Source organism: Dermacentor variabilis, chromosome 11 (assembly GCF_050947875.1).
Source record: "Dermacentor variabilis isolate Ectoservices chromosome 11, ASM5094787v1, whole genome shotgun sequence".
NCBI classification, from domain to species: domain Eukaryota; kingdom Metazoa; phylum Arthropoda; class Arachnida; order Ixodida; family Ixodidae; genus Dermacentor; species Dermacentor variabilis.
Genome location: NC_134578.1, coordinates 13,444,821 through 13,465,121, shown reverse-complemented (window position 1 = coordinate 13,465,121; position 20,301 = coordinate 13,444,821). Strand labels below are relative to the sequence as shown.

The 20,301-nt window shown below is 45.3% G+C and overlaps 1 protein-coding gene across 3 annotated transcripts in view; it reads right to left on the bottom strand.

Moving 5' to 3' along the window:
* Unc-76 (fasciculation and elongation protein Unc-76) overlaps positions 1 to 19,021 on the bottom strand; it is a 51,718-nt gene extending 32,697 nt beyond the window's left edge. The window contains exons 1-3 of one of the 3 annotated variants that reach the window (XM_075674961.1): positions 18,873 to 19,021; positions 11,654 to 11,715; positions 9,337 to 9,750 (exon numbers count right to left, since the gene is read on the bottom strand). In XM_075674961.1, the coding sequence (XP_075531076.1) occupies positions 9,337 to 9,686 (350 nt within the window). In that variant the 5' untranslated portion in view covers positions 9,687 to 9,750; positions 11,654 to 11,715; positions 18,873 to 19,021. Of the gene's footprint in view, positions 1 to 9,336; positions 9,751 to 11,653; positions 11,716 to 11,952; positions 12,317 to 18,872 lie in introns of those variants that run through there. The other 2 variants (XM_075674960.1, XM_075674959.1) reach the window with 2 other exon arrangements.
* Positions 19,022 to 20,301: the final 1,280 nt, after the last annotated feature.

The window sequence follows — 20,301 nt, the reverse complement described above, 5'->3', positions numbered from 1 at the left end:
TTAACAATTCATACCGCTAAACCACTACAGGGGTCTTACGTGCCTCATAACTGCTGCCATTTCATAGTATCAGCACAACACCAACTTCCTCCGCTAGTTCTCTCCGAGTTGTGATCCTTCCAGACGGCAATTTACTGCATCGAGGCTACGCAGCGGCAAGTAGAGTGCCTTCTGCGTATCGTCTGCAGGACGTCTGCGTCAACAAAAGCGAGTTACCAACGTAAGTTCCGATAAACTGGTGTATCGAATCAGGCGATCAACGCCTGATTCGGTTTAACCATTGGTTTAACTGCTTTGAAGGCCTTTTCGCGAAGCTAACAGGGACAGTATCAAATCGCTCATTTAAAAGCTATACAACGCAATCTACACAGCTACCCGACACTTTTCTGGTCGCGCACAAGAAAGCGATATTTCGAAATGGACGACGGGGTTATCACGGCTTGCGATAACATTTTTAACAGTATGTCTATTGACAACACAAGCAGAATTAATTAGTTAATCTTGCATTGATGATGAACATTAGCGCAACAAATTGACAATGAACACAGGAAGGAGCGCTTGTTTTTGCCTTCCCTTCGTGTGTGCGTTGTCTATTTGTTGCACCAATTTTTCTCATCAGCAACTGTGACAACTCCTCAAGGAAAACAACCTGAAGAATCGAATTAACTACCAGAAGCACTTCCATGTATGTTTGAAACAGTTCGAAAGAAACAGGTGCTATATAAAGGCAGAAATAGCAGACGACTACTACGCTATTTTCCCCTTTAAACAAACATCGTCGCAATGCAAGTTTTGTAAACTTGGCTACGTTTATTATTAATGATTCACGCTGTAAGCATTCATTCTTATGCCCATACGGAATGTGGTGGCAGCGCTACCACACGTTCATGACGTCACACTGTTCTGTTGCACACAAAAATGTGCAGCCACCTACAGGAGACCTTCGTCTTGCCATTAAGTACATGGTATACTGCGAAGCGACTCGTGAACTTTCCCAGCCAACGACGTCTGGAAAGCGTACCCGCTAACAGAAGGCATTGTGCAAACAGACGGAAGGATGACTATTACAGCACGCTTCGTTGGCCACCGAGGCTAACGGGCCGCCCTTTGTCGCGGCAAGCGCTTTGCATTCTCAAGTGCGGCGGACAATTTTCAAGGTTTCCCTTCCGTCCTTTGTCTCAGAAGAGCGCACTTATAATTTGCTCTGAACGTTCGCGTTCGTGCAGAAGCCGAAGTAGCAAGGTCAACCAAGCTTAGCTAAAACACGTTATGATATTAGGATTAAAGAGCTGATACGAGCTTAAACACGCGGAACGAAACCATGTAGACGAACATTTCATTTACAAGAATCTGTATTAACCGCTATGTCGGTCTTTTTTTTTCTATGACGCCGATATGTCAATTTCTATTGCCGTGTTTCTCTCACACCCGATGATTACAGTTATATTCCGCAGTAGTTGCATTAAATGTGTCATTTTTGCATGCCGTGCCTGTGTGAAATCAACTTGGCGGCTTCTTTGGGCGGTCGGTCTTTCCGCTGGACTGGGGAGGCCTCCTTCCTAATCTTTTATTACCCTCCCACCTCCCCTGTGCAGTGCTGTTGCGATGTCCTCACAGCGAGATTACGTCGCTGTACTCTTCAATTTCCGTCCTTTAAAGGTCACATAATGAATAGACTTGTATTTTGTGTGAATGCTAACCCCTAAAATGCCATGAACAGGTGCGGTAGGTAACACTTACAAATAGGCAAATATAAGAAATGTCGAAATCATACGGACTGAATAATGCAACTACGCACAGACCACCCCCCTCCACCCCCACTCTCTCTCCGTAAAAAAAATAATAATCGGACGACCCTGTAAATCGGTGTGGGAAGCGATTCATTCCCATGACTGCCATATTCTAAAATCCTCTCGAATTATCTCATCTGAAGGAAAAAAGAAACGCAAAGGAAATTCCAGAAGAGGAACGACGGAAACTTAACAAAGCGGAAAATTCAGATGGACAGTCACCATATTGCGGAAGTAAATTTGCACAGCCGAGAGGCACAGGCTTCTTTGTTGGCATGCCTCAAAGCCCGCCCTACTTCCAAGCACAAGATTATTATGCTTAAAAGAACAATGCAGGAGCTTCCGCGAACAGAAGAAACAAGACAAAAACAGAAGTTCCGTCTGCGGCTCAGCCTCGTTAGCAGGCACAAGAGCCGAAGCGAACCGGAGCATTCCGGCCGCGCTGGCTTCCCATACGAGGATATTTCGAAGTATTTCTTCCCCAAGGCAAGCTCTACATGTCGACGCTAAGAAAAATTGCGGCAAGTGCTTCTCCTGACAACATAAAGTAGAGAAAAGTCGTCTGCTCTATAGCTGGTCCTGTAAGCAGACGACACGAATGGCGGCCGTCGGCGCTGGCAGCCTGCCCGGAGTCTGCGGATCCCCGGAAGGAAGCAGGCGACAAGCTACTATCCCACCCGGGAAAAACGGTGCAGCAAGCAGAGCTTTTACAAGCCAGGGCTGGGACCAGCTAATCTGGCACCCGTATTTACACAACTATAGCCGTATCTAAAAACTTCCGTCTCTAGCGCTTAGTCATTATTTGACACACGAGCGCACGGATACAGGTCATTAGAGAATCGTTTTCAATTTCCAAAGAACTCCGCGAATTCGGCCCTGGCTGCTGGCTTTTTGGAAGCGCTGCACCGTTTCCACAAGACGGACGACCCCCTACGCCTTGTCTGCTCGCTCCAATGCGCGCGCCTACGACAGCCAAGGTCGTTTGCACAAAGGCGCAACGAACGATCTAACAAGCCGAGGCGAAACAAGAATTCAAGAGCGAAACACGCACGCACGCACACACACACACGGAGAGAGAGAGAGAGAGAGAGAGAGAGAGAGACGCCAAGGGATCCGCCGGAGCAGACGCTAAGGGGAAAGTACGTGCACAGGCATCAAAATGCCTGCAGCGTCTGCTGGCTCTGATTAAAGCTTCTTCAGCGGCTTTGGCCTCGATATACAAAACGGCCGGCAGATTCGATAAGGTGCCCGCTCGCTCCCAACTGCCGCGCGCCAGATGCCGATCAGAAAGGCCTCTCATGCGGTTCTGGAGGTGGCTTTGATACCATGGCAGTGCTTTAATCAACATGCGCATTCAGCCAAAACTAAAGCGTGACCTCAGAGCATTCAATAGCTGAAACGTCGATCAGTCATTCATATGCTGTAGCAGTTTGCAGACCGACCGGCCAACTTTTATATTTAATGATGCCCCAGAATATCAGTGGTGACATACAGTGTTAATCACCTTTTTGTATTTTGTTTTGGTGACTGTACCACTAATGCAGTTCTGTCTGAAAAGATTAACGATGACATCCTTAATGCATAGAGTGACAGTCACATGCTCAGTAAAGGTATCATGAGGTCTGACAAGACAATCTCATCGACAGAGCTGATGCTATAACTTCACATGGGGCACCACAATACAGCACAAAAATATGTGCCCACTTATGGCATATCCTGCTGGTGAATTCACAGTGGCAGCCTCTATACACTCTGATATGAAGCACATAAAGAGCATGCTTAAGTGATTTATTCATCATGTGAAATGGCATTAATAAAAAAAATTGAAGCATTTCAGCTTATCCAAATACACAGCTTTTATGCAATACCAAAGATGACTTGAGCAGCTGCACTAGCGGCATCATCTTATGACACTGAGCTCAACAAGAGTGTACAAAACTATTATTTTAACGGCAAGTAATGCGCTAGTGATTTATTGGTGTAAAGGTACTTGCAACAAAACAATGATAAACGTTTGGTAGCTTTTTTTATTGTTATTTGACAAGAACAACCTGAAACAAAAATGTTTCCGATGCTTTTGGTTGAACAAACAGCCACTAGGTGATGCTATCAGTACAGTTGCTGCCGTCCACATCTCCGCTATTATCGTATGCTGTAAACTGTAAGTGAACATCTTGCAGTTCCTCCAATTCGTCTCACACCAAACTGACCAAAGAAATTAAGCAAAAAACAAATTCTCGTGCACAGAACAAGACTTATAGGAGCAGGCTTCTAACAAACCAGTAAAATTCAATACAAAACGTGCAACCTAGTCCAATGAACTTTCGTTATAACAAAGTAATTAGGACAAGACATGGTTTTCTCTGTAACTGGCACTTTCTTAAAAGCAGACATGCTTTAATGGAGCAGTAGTAATACGGCATGTGCATTCCAACAGCACCGGAGCTTTTAGAATTTTTGTCAAAACAAAGCAGCACTCAAAGGAAACTCTCCCATGTGGCAGTGCCTCTTTTGGACTAAGTGCATCACATGATGATAGTAAACAGGCAAGGCAGCTGTACCCAGGCACCAATATAATTTTGCTATTAACATGTCGCCACATTTCATGGCAGAGTTTCCTTTGTGGTGCTCTTTGCTTCTCCAGCTTAATACAAAGAAAAGCAAAGGTTTATCATATATGCTGAATGAATCAGTCCCTACATTTCCTGTTTCATATTAAGTGGAGTTCGACACACCACTACATTTGGAATAATCTGGGACAAAATGCATGAACTGCAGTTTGAACCACAAGAAAATTGGAATTAAGCAATATTTTCATATTAAGTAATTTCATCATGACGAGGGTTGACTGCACTTTGCTCAGCCAAGCCATACAAAAGTCTTTTGGTTAGTAGCAAACTTATTCAAGGTGAAAGTGGCATGCTAGAGAGATGCAACAGGGGCAAACTGCGAGGAAATGGCCACATTTTATTACTAGCGCCAGCTCTTCAAAGCAGACAAAACGTCAAAAGCTGCAACAAGCAACAAAGCCAACATGAAACAAAATAATGTAAACTATTACTTGCCAGACAGAACAGGGAAAACATTGCAAGCAAGAATTCATGCACATTTCTAAATCAATTACACCAGTGCCACACGAGTACAAACAAAATGACAGTAAATGCACAATGCATTAAAGTTTGACGCTATTCATGTCGTGGTCGCACAGAGATGCTTAATGGTGTTAAAACACTGTAACTTGCAATGTAGTGTGTTCTCATAGCTAATTAGGCAGTATAATGCATAAGCTCAATCCAATGTTAGCCGCTATGCCTGCATGCAAAAAACATGTTCCTGAAGTAAACTGAAATATTTCTACATAAAATATACTTAATAAACTTGCACCATTTCTTTTTTTATGGCTAAATTCATTTTTTTCCTAATAATATGACCATTGGAAAACAAGCTTACTGCATCACTGCTGCTATCAATGTGACATTTCAAGTCATTAAGAATGTGCCCTTGCAGCAGCAACTTTAGGTGCAATGGCATTAAGAAACCTTAAGTCTTGGACAATTGACTTCAACCATGTGGCATGGGTATTAGCTTCGAACATAAATGTAAAATTATAATAGTACGTGCAATCGACGATGTGAACCCGAGAACAAAAATTGTAATTGCATGCAAGTCACAGACAGAACAAGCTAGACTGGACACAGTGAAACAGAAAACAATATTAATATATGGGGGGACAAACGTGAAAAAGAAGCTCACAGGGTACATTGCTGCAAGGCAGAAACAAACAAGTTAAAGTTTCGGATAAATAGCATCGACATCAAGGCATCAAAGCAGGCTTAAAGTAAGAGGCGAAGAAATTTCAAATAAAAATCTAAAATTCCAAATGGCTTGTCAATACATCTGAAAACACTAAAGGGCAACTTTGAATAAAACAAAGATATATGTAATAATACACCAACACAATAATAATCAAGGAAGAATGCATCAGGTAAGAGATATGTTTGCGCGCTTCAGAATGGCAATTACACGTCCAACATTCTGTCTCAAAGCTTCAATTTCACACTTACACAACGTCACTACAGTGCAAACTAAATGTCATAAATCATTGTGACCAATGAAATTTCTTGCTTGATGCTCCTACTTGAAATCGATACAATCTATATGGTTAATCACTAAAACAAAGTCATAAAATAGCCATTTTACAGAGGCGAAAACTAAGCATGACAAAAAGTGCAATTCCCACAACCTAAAATTCACTGAGCTCACAAATTTAATTTTTATGAACAACCCCTGTGCAAATATATGACAATTGCTGCTTTCCCTAAGGTAATGATGGTTTTCCTGAGGTTTTGACAGAAGCATAGTGATGAAAACCATAACACTTACTTTCTGCATGTTGAAAGTGCTATGTATGGCATAGAACCAGCAATGATACACCGATTCTAAAGGTAGCATCGACATTGACTATATTTATGACACCTCATAGTTTCACAAAGCTTCCATAACAAAATGATACAAGTGAAACATATTTATGCTCCGAGTCTTGATATGTTTGGCGCAAATATGAATCACACTGCACGAGATGTAGCAGTAAATCAAGTATCTTCAAAAGTTTAATTTGCTAAGAGGTGGCCCCAAATAGCTGCCAACTACATGCACGACTAAGACAAAAAGAAAAACTCAAAGCCATTACAGCCTCCATAATTCCAAAACACTACAGTGGCCATTACAATTGCTGATCTTTTATTCTTTCTTCCAGTCACGACACCCCCTCATCAAACAGTGTCAGGAGTTACTGCATTAAAAAGCATGTTGACAACCTTAAATTCCACCCTTATATCGGCTTCGAAAAGCAATTTTTCAAGGCACATGTCACTTTCCGTATAATGTGCTATTCTACACAGAAATTACGCAAAATAGACTTTTCTTCATTGCAATATTTTTTGCATTACACATACCTGTTTTGCAAATGTTACTGTGGTGAACCAATGGTTTGACATCGAAAGTTGTAAATGGTGCAACTGACACATCACAAACGTCTGGCTTGACAAACCAGAACTGAAGTTATACACATTAAGTGAGTAACCTATATACTCTGATTTGCTTAGGAATTAAAGTGAGCATGTCATTATTAGAGCATATCCCACTGTGCACATCTACTTGTCGGGTTTTCAGAGTAGCATACATACATTCTATGTGCTTCCAGTACACCATTCAAACCGAAGCCACCAAAGTTATCAAGACACAAAAGCTGCCGCCCATTGTTGAAAACAGTGTTAAAAAGAATCGAGACACTTTCCCGACCAGATAATGATAGTTTCAGTTTTGCTTATGTTACTTCTTTCAAAGATAGCATTATGTTCACCAATACCGCAGTACTTGACAAGTAGACGTGATGAAGTATCCTTGCATAAGCTTCATCTCTCAGTAAAATTCTGTAACAATGCACAGATTGTGTAACATCTCTGGGTGTACTTGGTAACTCATTTACTGATTAAGGCAAGTATGAGATAACTCTCATTAGCTATTATCTTCTCTTTCCCAGAATGACAGCATCACCTTGAGTCAACTTTGATGTTCGAAACAATCCTGACATGCTAGTATGGTTTGAAGCAGAGAATAAACTACAAGTTTGCAAATCAAACATTTGCTGAGAACAACACCGGCTTGTCATAAATGTTCCTTCTTTATTATCCTTCTGGGGCATAAGTAGTGCCAAATCGTGGACAATTACGTTGTTGAAACATATACTAGTGCTCAATTTGTCAAAGTGATATGTCTGATGGCTCTAATATAACCACACTATACTATTTCAGAGATCAAAGCCAGCCGTAAGCACTCTCTAGTGCAAGGTCAGATTGATATTTCGGATCTGCAGGATTTTGCTCGACTCAAATGTTCTAGATGTCCCAAAACACAATTCTATATTCCTTTAATGACACAACGGCTAAGGGACAGAATTTACGAAAAGAAATGCAGAGGGAACAGAACTGTTTTTTTTTTTTTTCGCTCGGTTCTAATACATTCCAATTATCTCCGATAACACCGGCAACACGATTCAATGAGGAAATGCCCGCTTATACGAAGCGTGAGAGACCCGACACGACCGAAGCAGCGGGAGGTACTATATTAAGCGGGGCCCTCCCGTCGGTGCTCTCGCCTATACAAACGCGACCCCATCGTGGCCTAGATTTACAAAACGGTAGTACCACCCCGACACTCTACACCCGACGTGCACACCCCCTCCCCCTTTCACACACATACCATCCCCGCTCTCGCCTATCAGAGAGCGAGAAAAAGAAAACTGTTACAGATAGAGACAACTAAAATTAAGCAAGTAGTTTCGATACAAGTCGAGCACGACGCGAGTACGTGAGGCACGAAATCGCCTCTGCGCGACCTGTGCTTCGCCTATCCTCCTCACCAAATCCACGAACACCACACATCTATAGATTACAACCTTCGATGAAGCATACGGGACCAGGAAAAAAATACGCGGGGGGCAGGTGAAGAAACTTAAAAGCTAGCAGACGAAAAAAAGTGTTGCAGACGTCGTGGGTCATGTGAAGAGCTGGCTAGCATACGAAACGTTTTGCAGACGTCGTGGCTTATGGATGAAGCGGATAGCATACGAAACGTTTTGCAGACGTCGTGGCTTATGTGATGAAGCGGATAGCAGCAGCTAAAGCAGGTGATACGAAAACGTTGGCATGCGATAAGCAAGCAGCACAACCTGAAAGACCCATTAGCACGACAAAAGAATCCTCGAGCAGAGAGCATACGAAGCGGATAAAACAAACAAACAAAAAATCCGCGGAAAGGAGAAGATAAGATACAATGCTTTCGGATAACAAGTACACAGGTATCTCGCGTTTCACCGGTGAAGAAACGGGTCTTAATCTCGCCAAGAAATACGGGTATAATTACGTAAACATGCCGTTAAAGAATTTGTCTTTTAGATCCGGAGTGTATCACGATGACAGAACGTCGATACGCCTTCGTTCCACCGTCCTCTGACATTTTCTTATTTTTTAAAGGTGTTTGTTTTCCAGAATAGCTATATTTACGCGACACCAAAGAGTAAGAAACGAGCCTGTTTGTGACAAAGAAAGAAACTTACGTATACTGCAACTGCATAAAAGACCCACGTGTTCTGCTCTTGACGTAAATCACGGCGGCAAAACGGTAGTTCACATTATGGTGCTGCACCACACGCGTACGGGAAGCATGCGTTTTCCCTTAGAGTGAACTCGGTTAAAGGAAATAAACGAAAATAATTGCATACGGAGAATTTTTTTTAGGCCAAGAGCGACACAAGAACATGCGAATCGCGTTTTCCTTTAAAGCGCAAAGCAGCTAGGACATGCGTACGACTGAACCGCGTAGGGCGCTTGCGCTCGCTTGGGAAATACAGCTGATTTCGGAGAGCATCCAACGGAGTGGGAGTTGCTCCCACGGCAACATCCTCCGTACGTCACGCTCAACCCCGCTCCGTCAATTCAAGCAAGCCACCAAAGAAACGAATGAGAATGCCGCCGCTCCTACTTACTGACACTCGTTCAAAATCTCCTCCTGCGTTCGGATTTGCACGGGCGCTAGCTTCTCCACGTTCTCGTCGTAGTCGCAGAAGCACTTTGTGATCTTGTCGTCGAAGGTGTTCACCAGATCCTCAAGCGAGTTGGAGAACGTCTCGCTGAAGTTGCAGTCCGCGAAGGAGTTGTCGTTGGCTGCGACACCGTTGTTGCCGCCGCTGCTGCAGTCGGTGGTCGGCGTCGACTTCGTGGACGCGTTCGAGTTCTCCACATCCTCGGAGCTCTGGAAGTCGCTGAAGTCGGACCATTCTTCGGTCCGCGCCAGCGGAGCCTCCACCTTCAGTTCCGCCATCTTGACATCTCTCATGGCGCCGCTCTCGTCTCGTCTCGCCGGCGACGGCGCCTCGCGAGATGCTGCAGCAGACGACGCTCTGAAAAGGAGAGGGGCAGGGGGAGGAGGCGGCAGAAAGCGCAGCAGCGCTACTTCAGTTTCAGTTTCGGTTACGAACGGAGTTCTGGGCGCATTTTCCCGATAGCAATGCGCTTAGAAGCGTTTCCATGTTCTCACTGATTGGGCGGTTGTTGCCAGAAGAGATAGAGAGAAAAATTAGGCATCGAGCTACCATCCAAAAGGCATCAGTACTGATGTAGTTCTGCGTTTTAATTAAAATTATTCTGCTTATCTAACTTTCCAAGGTCGAAAAGAAACCTGGGAAAGCTTTATCTCGGTGCCTCCTATGCTGAGTGCATGGGAAAGGAAAATTTCTTTTTCTCAGCAACCACTTCACCGAATTTGATTAGACTTTTGCAGTAAAAAGAAAAAGTCAAAATCTAGTGACTGCAAGAAGTGGATTTCTTTTATTTTGACTGTCAATGTGTTTATTTAAAAGAAATGTTGGAAATCGCTAATTTTAATAAACGAAACTGTCACGTTTACATCTCCTAACTCAACAATGAAAAACGATATTCAAATTCTGTGAATTGCACCTAATTGTACATTTAAAGCGGGCAAAATTTATGTATTATGCGTGGCTCTCAAGTACAGCACTATTATGTGAATAGGACCTTTTCAAAACCGTCGTAATCATACCAACAGAACCACTTAATATAAAATTTAATTTATCAAATGTGTCTGTTTTGATTGTTGTAAGGGATGCAATTTACAAAGCTGCGATATCCGTTTTTAGTGCAGAGTTACGGAATGGTAAACTTCATGCTTCGGTTGTTTTAAACATATTAATATTCTGCTGTCCTTGTAAAAAAGATTCAGGCCCTATATCAAAATTTTTCTTCCAGCAGTTACTATAATTTAGCTTTCTATCTCAAATGCTATAAACTTAATTAATATCGGCCCAAGGGTTATCCCAGAAAAAGCAGTTCTACATTTTTCATGTATCTGAATGTACAATCAGTGCAAATGCTCCTACCCTCAGTTTAGCATCGAATATTCTAGGACTTTCTTTGGGTAAAAAGGAAAAAAAACATAGTTTGATGTTTTCAGGAATGGGCAAACAAAAAGGACAAACAAGGAAGGAAGCTTTTGTACAATACTTGTTTACAACGCCCAATGTTCGTTTGGCTGAAAACATGAGCTAGCCGATCCTTGGCTCAGAAGATCGTAATACAAGGCCACCTTTTTCGTAACCGCAGAACCAATGACTGCTCAAAGTTGCGGTGGTCGCGGTATTTCTGCGAATTTGGGTACTTCCTTTTTCCTTTTCATAAAGGCTACAACAGTTAAATCAAAGTTCATATATTATCATCAGCCAATACTAAGTGGTAATTAATTTCAGTGAATTGCGACGTCACATGACGTCATAGGAAACTGATTCGCAAATAGATGGCGGCGTCAGAACCCGCATTTTGCTTTGGCTCCGTTTTATGCTAGTTGAACTCAGTTGAGTATATCTGCGATTGCCAGGGGTACAGACTAATCGCGCTACTTCTGTTGTGGGTGTAATTCTTTCTTGCCAATCTATCCTTTTTCCTAGCGTCGCTTTAAAGAAACAGGAACCAGGCGATTAAAAAAAATAAAATATGGGGTTTTACGTGCCAAAACCACTTTCTGATTATGAGGCACGCCCCCTGGGGTTCTTTAACGTGCACCTAAATCTAAGCACACGGGTGTTTTCGCATTTCGCCTCCATCGAAATGCGGCCGCCGTGGCCGGGATTTGATCCCGCGACCGCGTGCTCAGCAGCCTAACACCATAGCCACTGAGCAACCGTGGCGGGTAAGGACCAGACGAGTAACAATTCCAGTTTTCTTCGTTATATCGTAATCTTCGTTATAGCGAATTCGGAGAGGAAGCCAGGGAAACCAGATGTATCTCACCTCTTAGCGGTTCCTTTCCTTGACAGCGCCGTGGCCTCGCACCAGCGCCTGGACTTGTCTACCTGAAGAATTAGAATAAGAAAGAAGAGCAAGGAGTGGTCATGCATCGTTGAATAAGATCAGATTAATCAAATGTGACCACAGCCCGGGAACGACGAGAGCTGATAACGTCACATCTCTGCCAAGAAATAGTTCAGATGTCGCCCTACATCCCAACCTCAAAGCAAGCGCTGCCTTTGAGGATCAACGATCAAACGATGCACACTACGATCGACTTCCGGACCAGAGAAATTGCTCACCCTTCCAGGCATCTTCGCAGGCACATTTACAGATGATAGTTCGAAGCAGGAGTGTCTCCTTCCTCAACTCGCAGTGATAGTCGGCTCAGTCACAGACGATCCAGATTTACGACGAAACGCAAGCCGTTTGAAACGAACAGACTTTTGAGACAACAGCAACCTTCGCCGGACCCACGCTTGAGCGGCGAATCAGTCTGGTCCAGCAGACGGATTTGACTGGACCGATGGAAGGCCAACCGAAGTCAAAGTCAAGAACGGTCTCTCGAACCCTGTCCAAGGACGGCCTGCGCTGGGCTATGCAGTCTCGAGCAGCGGTCTATGTGCCCGTCCCCTGTGTGGTCAGCGGTGTTCTGCGCCTCTTTCAGTCCCAGGTGTGACCCTTTAAGAAGACGGGTGCGGCGCCGGCAAGAGGTCAGCCGCCAAGGTCAAGCGCGACAAATCGGATATCGTGCCGCGATGTGATGTGGTCGTGACAATGAGTGAATCCGGGACCTTTTTCCGTTCTTTTCTCTCTCTTTTTTCTTTTCTTGTACTTCTGCTTTTGGTGGGCCATACAAGATGCGCGAAGTTGTCGACTTTTATTGTTGCGGAGTATTGTTTGTTCGAAGGGATTGCGTTGTGCAGTGTATAACAATGGTCTCCCCTTTATCGGCCGTATCAAAAGCGTACGCGCATGCGTGCATCTTGATGGACAGGTCAAAGAAAGAAAGGAAGCCTTCAGTTCTGCGTCCGTGTAGAGTACGCAAACTCGCTCATTCTCGCATTAGCGACGTGTTGGATGCAGGAACTGACCCGGTTATTTCACATTATATATATATAACGCACGGAAGCGATACGATCGAAAGAGGGCCCGCCGAACAACGTCAAGGTGGGGTTTGCTAGGTCACGTGGCTCTATTGTGATGAGCGGAGCTCATGACGTTTTCGGTGCACTTCGACTATATCCCCAGCTGACAGAGGTAGTGTTTTGCAAATGCTATATCGTGCTGCGTTTAGATATACCGTATTAATAAAGCGAAAGAGAAAACAATTGAGAAACAGATTTATTCGAAATGGCTCCTTTTTTTTTCAGGCATGAAAGAACACTGCCACTGTTATGTCCAGAGGCCTATTTGCTGTGCTTTTGATGCTGAGTTTTCTATACATACTTGTTACACTACTCCGTAATTATGTACTTGTTTCGTTACTTGTGGTCGATAACTTCAATTAATTAATAAAAAAGGAAAAATGAGACATCCACCCAGTCGAAGTCGGGTTTCCGCAGAACTATTACGTCAAACTCTTGCCTTTGCTTCGAGTTGTTGACAAATTCGACTTCACCCTGCCATCTGCTAGCCGCCTGGTTAGCTCAGACGGTAGAGCGGCTACCCCGGAAAGGCAGTGGTCCCGGGTTCGAGTCCTGGAACAGGACGAATTTTTCTTCAACTGCGAGGCTTTTCTTTCGAGGAAACCGTACGCGTTTCCTTTGTAGCAATTGCTACGATTGAGTGGATACCTCATTTTCCGTTTATTAATTACTTCCCTCCACCTTGCGGCTTACCGCAGAACTATTACGTCGAACTTCAATTGCACATTTTATCAACCTTACCCCCTCACGAAAACACACATTGCGATGCGATCATTCAGAGCTGATGTACACATGATAAATAGATAACCTTTTGGCACACGTTTGGAGCTAGTTTGTTTTCGGATACGGCGATCCAGGTCACGTTGAAGCGTCCCTTGTGCGTTTTTATGCGCATCCATCTACAGAGACAGCGTGGTGGTCCAACTTGGCTTCTTTGCGGCTTGCGTTGCATACAGGGCTCATATTTTAAGTTAGGCCACGTGAAACGTAACAGGTGGGTTCAAGTTAATCACGGCGCCGGCTGCACAGTGGATTGTCTCACATTTTAGTGTGTAGTTCTAAAACAAAACAAGAATCCGAGCAGCTCGCACATCAAAGACAGCAAAGCTGTAAAAGGACTGCTCTTCGGAGGTCCTGTAGGGTCTAAAAATCCTAAATCTACTTCAGCCTTTGCAAACGGATCCTTTTTTAAGTTTTCCAGAATTTTTAAAAAATCGCCTGTTGCAGATGATATAATTCTAGTTCCATGGCTAGAATATTCAGATAAGAGGACATTAGTTGCACGAGAAATCGGAACACATGTTCAACGAATTAAACATGTATTGATTAACTTAATGACGTTACGGTACATATTGAACTTTACGAATTGTAGCTGGTAAGATTGCGAGGCATATCAACTTGGAATGAATTTCCAGACTAATACCAGTTTGGAGATATGAGCCATTGAACCCACCGTAATAATCCACTTTTCCACTTATTTTTTTTCTTTGTAAGGAAACGATCTTTTATGCGTTGAAGTAGAAAAACAACTGGAACGCCCATGTCCTTCGTCTGCTAAGGTCGAGGTCGTGGGATAGAATCCCGGCCACGGCGGCCGCATTTCGATGGGGGCGAATTGCGAAAAACACCTGTGTATTTAGATTTAGGTGCACGTTAAAGAAACCCAGATGGTCCAAATCATTCCGGAGTCCCCTACAACGGCGTGCCTCATAATCAGATCTTGGTTTTGCAACGCAATACCCCATACTTTTTTTGTATTTCGTCCCACAGTTTGGGAAAGAATACCTTGAAACTGGTACCATCCTGGACATTTATTTCAAGTGGATATGTCTTGCAAACTCACCGGCTACAATTCGTAAATTGCAATATGTGCCGTGAAGTAACTATTTAGACGTTTATCCTTCTTATCTGTTAATTAGTTGAATATATGTGTTTCGATTTCTCGTGTTAGCAATGTCCGCCTCTTCTAATAATCCTACGCAAGGACAAAAATAACGCTATATGCCACAGGCGATTTTTTTTTTTAATTCCGGAAAAGCTAAAGATGGTGGCGCCGTATATCCGGGATCCGCCGTCTTCGCAACCTGCTCCGCTCTACACCCAATGATCCCGTGCACCTCTTAGCGCCATACGCCTCCTCCGCACGAAAAGCATGGTGGAACTAGCATATATACATAGAGTTTCCTACAAAAATTACTGGGGTAATCTTGCCGCTCAGCGCCAGGGGAGCGACCCTCCCCCATGCCTCTCCCCCGATATTTCTGTGTACCAGGGATGCCATGGCATAAAACGACGTGCGAAAACACCCACCCCCCGCCCCCCAGTTGAGTGCGTAGGGTTTGTAGGATGCTCTAGTATAGTGTTTGAACACTCATGAAACCGTTGCACCCGTTGGGGCGTATATCTTTCCCGCAACGATTATCATCATCTGCCTTCCTTGCGATTCCTTACTTGAAAACGCTGCGCTCGCTACTTTCCTGTCAAGAATGCTATGTCACGCTGATAAAGCGAGTGCTGCTCGATCGTGACTTGGAAGTACCGGGCTTGCAGCGTTAAAAAAAAGGAAAATCACACAACAGATGGCTATTATTGTTGTGGCAGAAGATACGCCTCAAATGGTGCAAACGTTTTTAAGAGTGCACTCTACACTCTAAAAAAAGCTTACACCTTTTGGGGTTTATATCTTGCACACAACAATAATCGTCATCTGCCTTTCTTGCGTTTCTTTTATAGAAAACGCCGCGCCCGCTACTTTCCGGTCGGGAATGCTACGTCATGGTGATAACGCGCATGCCGTTCGTTACTGGCAAGTACCGGGCTCGCAGCGTTAAAAAAAGGAAATGCGGACAAGGCAGATGACGATTATCTTTGTGTGGCAAATATACACACCAAAGGATGCAACTGTTTTAGAGTGTGAAACAAAATTACACCCTTTGGGTTGTATCTTGCCACACAACAATAAACGTTATCTGTCTTGTCCGCATCTCCTTTCTTTAACGCTGCGAGCCCGGTACTTCCCAGTAACGAACGGCATGCGCGTTATCAGCATGACATAGCATTCCCGACAGGAAAGTAGCGGGCGCGGCATTTTCAAGAAAGGAAACGCAGGCAAGGCAGACGTACACTCCAAAAGGTGTATCTTTGTCTAAGAGTGTAATGGGAGATACGAAACAGAGTCAAATAAGAGCATTAGAACATTAAGAACACAAGCATTACTCCAGCAAAAGCAGCTTCGAGCCCCACCTGCCCTTTGGATGTGCCAGCGATTTGGTGCCGCTTATTCATTGTTCCTTGAACCGCCAGTCCTTTCCACCAGGCTTGTAACTCGGCCGGGGCGGGCCTTGTTTATTCGCCCGTAAGCACTCACGTTTCCGCTCTTTGTCGCGGTGGCAGAACGTAATCACGCGCGCGTGCCTGGATTCAAAGGCTGCACACCACACCTTCGTGAGCACCTTCGTGCGCAGATGATATACGCTGCTGGCTTTATGCGCGGACGCAGTTCTTTCTTCCAGCAGCACAAAAGAAGCCTTTGTTCGCGAGTGCTTGTGTAAGCCGTGATCGTCGCGACCTCCACGGAATCGCTCGCGCTTCTCGCGCGCGCAGCGCGTGGTTTTACGTGTACTCGTGTTTTTGTCAGCACGTGTCTGCCGCAGAGTCTTCTTCGTCAGGCAGCTGATGCTGATGGAGAAGCTGAAGGTATACGACGATGTGCGACACTATTACCATATATGAGGGTTATATATACATTATATAAGGGCTTCCTACACTACCTATACGAGTGTAGGTATAGTGTAGGAAGTCGCCATTTTTTTTACTTGGAGTAGAAAAGTGTAGCTCCGCTCACCTACACCAGGCCATTTTTACATATCTGTAGTGTTGCATGAAAACTGCACTTTCTACACTGTGGTTTCGGTGAGTATAGACAGCAGACGACAAACAAGCATGGCTGGCGTAGCAAACGAGTGGCACCATTTTGTCTGCGGATGTCAGCGCTGATATAGCGGCGATAGTGAATATTCGCTGCAAGGACGGTAGGGAAGTGCTGGCGTGTCACAGAGGAAGGTGAGCTAATCTTCCAAGATAAAATTATCTTACTCACGGACGGTGCGGGCTGTTTCAGACTCCGCGATATCATATTATATACGCCTTGGGGAGTTGTCCTCGTGCCATGCGCATTCGCAATGTGTTTAGCTGCGGTTTGCCTATAGATTTGTTCATCAAAAGAAACTCGTACATCGTTTAGTTTCAGGCAAGAGCATATACACAGCCTATAATAGCGAAGTCAGGCGAACTGCGGAGACAGCGCGCTGTCTGCTCTGATTGGCTACAGCCCAGCGAGCCAAGTGCAGCACATGACGTCATAGCCTCTGCAAGGCAGTATACGCTCGTCTGTACGAAGTTAGCGTATTAAAAATAGCCCTATAGGCTATTACCAAATGACTTCACCAGGTTCGTTATCTCTATAAAGGCCGCAATGTATCAAGTGGCCGAGGATTCAGTGCCTGCTATGCAGTAGAGAGTCTGGTCCAATTTCTTGGCTGTTACGCAGTAGCTCGACTGAGTGGATTAGTGAGTGCGCCCATCTTCAATTATTGCGTGAGTGACTGCATGTCTTTACTGAGCACACACACACTGAGCTTATACGCATGTGCGCGTGTGTGGCTGTTTGTGCATTGCAATCACTAAATTGGTGTCCGTGAATGTATCAAGCTTACTGGTGATTAAGTTTCTTACAGTGGATATAAAAGCAGTTTGCTGTGGCTTGCGTTCTGGAACTCTGTCTTCGTTTGTGCTGTTCCAACAAAAGGAGCTCATACAGCCTAATAATTACAATGACAAATAAAGGAGTGGCATGCCGCCTAGCGACTGCATTCTGAAGAGATGGCACGATAGCATTGAGGACATGAACTGCAAACACTGCGGGGCAAAGGCGGACATGATCCACATACTATGGACATGTCCTAGATACAATAAACCAGATAGGGATAGACAATCCTGGGAGACTTTAATGACCAGTTCGAAGGAAGATGACCAAAGAGAAGTCATCCGCATGGCCCTGGACACTGCTGAGCTCCAAGGAGCATCAGCCAGCTGAAAGGGGAGGAGTAAGCCGAAGAGACAGGAAGACTCTTGACTCCTCGGGGCTCTTTTTGCGGGTGCAAATAAACGTTATTTCTCTCTCTCTCTCTCTATGAGGTACAACATTGGATGGCTAGGACTAAATTGCCGATGAGCACTTAAAACGCCTAAGAGGGCCAGTCGCATTACAGTTACAAAGTTACAGTGTAGCCGTTTTAAGCAATAATTCAAAGCTGCATACAAACAAAAAGATGTTTAAGTGACGAAGACAGAAATCGCGGCGAGCATTAGTTTCAGTGGCCAAATGAAATATTGGTTTCCGACAAAACACTTTCACAACGGCATAAGGCCGGTTCAAGGCTGATGGCTCATTAGCGTTGCGCGGCTATGCATTCGCAAACATGCGTCGATCCATTCCGACATCCGCTACGCACTTAGGCAAATGCACGTTCAATGCATCTCTCGCCCATTAATTAAGATATAGAGCCGTGTCGAGCTATAAGTACTTGTAGCGGTTACAAACAAAACTGTCCTTACGAACAGCAGCAGCCAGCTGCGAGGACGACGATGACCGCACCCATGATATCATTACTCTTTCAGAAGCGGCACTAGAAACGTCGCATGAATACTAAACTGCGCCGCTGTACGTCAGGTTTGCATAGCTAACTGCGACGTTGTTTATCGACGAAAGTGCGTGAATACAGTACGCGCTCCGTCTGCGACGTGCTTCATGTAGCAGACGGACCATCGCAGCGAGCGTTTACTTTCAAGGTCATTTGCCTCCGGCGCCGTTCAGAAGCTGTCGTCTGCTATGAGAGGCAAACAAGACAACCGTTAGGCCTAACTCGGTGGCTCAACCCGGAGTCCTCGCATCGACACCGAAGCGTAGCGCAGCGCCTAGCGGTATCTGCGAGTGCTGTTCCGAGGCCCGCTGAGTGCTCTAATGCGAGAGGAAGGTTCTCCGGATGTTCTTTCGCCGAGTTCGCGCACCTTACCTCGAATGTTTCCGGCGAGGTCCGGGTGGGGCGGAGGCGCACTCAGGCCTCCCGGTCTGAACCCCGGCTCCTCCTCGTCGACGCTTGCACCGCCGACAAACGGTCGGAGCAGGTGCCCGCGGGCGCCGCACTGTCGGGTCCGCGGCCTCTCGTTCTCCGGGTTACCGAGTCAGCGCCATTATCGAACCGTGAAGCGATCGATATGCGCGCGGCGTCCGAGACTGCCGACGACGTCTGGCGCATTCGTTCGGCACTCACGGAGGCTATACACTGTCCCACAAGTATAATCATAATCTGCCGTGGGTTTCCTTTCTTGATAACTCTGCGCTCGCTACTTTCCTCTCGAGAATGCTATGTCGCGCGCGCCTGTCGTTCGTGACCTGTGAATGTACCGGGCAAGCACCGGTAACGGAAGGAATGCGGGCAAGACATGTGACGATTATTCACTCTTAAAAATGTTTACACCCTTTTGGGATTATCTTGTCCCGCAACAATAGCCTTCACCTGCCTTGCTTGCGTGTCCTTTCTTGAAAACACAGCGCTCGCTAGTTTCCTGTCGAGAATGGTGTGCCACGCTGATGTGGTGATGTGGTCGAGAATGGGGTGCCACGCGCAAGCCGTTCGTGCCTTTGAAGTACCGAGATCGAAGCGTTAAAGAAAGGAAATGCGGGCAAGACAGATGATTATCGTTGTGGGGCAAGATAAGCTCCAAAGGGTGCAAACTTTTTTTAAGAATGAAGAGGGCTCATCGGCTCCCCCATAGATAGTTGTCATCAATCTTGCGTACACTTCCACCATTTAACACCCTGCGTTCGTTATACATTTCTGCCAGTCATGGGAACGCTATGTAAATTTGATACACGCATGCTGTCAATGTCGAATTATCAGGAGCGCAGTGTTAAAAAATAAATATGCACGCAAGATAGATTAAGGTTGTTGTTAGGGGCTAAGATAAGCACTCAAAGCTTATATGTAGGCGCTGTATATATAAAAAAGCGGGGAAAAAATAGCATTGCTCAGTGCGCACCGCTCTGTGCGTGGTCCAGGGTGACAGTGTCTGGAGTTCCAGTGTCTCGAGGTCATTGACATCAATCCTTGCTGCGTAGTGGGCCTCTTTTCTCACCACCTCGCATAAGACACCGGTCGCCAGGGGAAAACACTTTCACGCTCGTTGGGGCACATGGCCCGTTCGCGGAATGCTTCGGCAGGCGTGCGGACAATAGGCTTCAAAGCAACTTCAAACTTGACTTCAAAGCAACGGCACTGCTTCAGCGAACCGAATGGCGAAAGTCCCGCCTCTGTTAGCCTCCCGCGCCTTAAACGCAGTCGCCGTAAACCATGGCTCCTCAGCGGGCTGTAACTCCCCGCCGCCGGGATTGGTGACGGGCCCCGGGTCTCCTTTGAAAAGCGCCGCTCCTCTGTGTAGCCG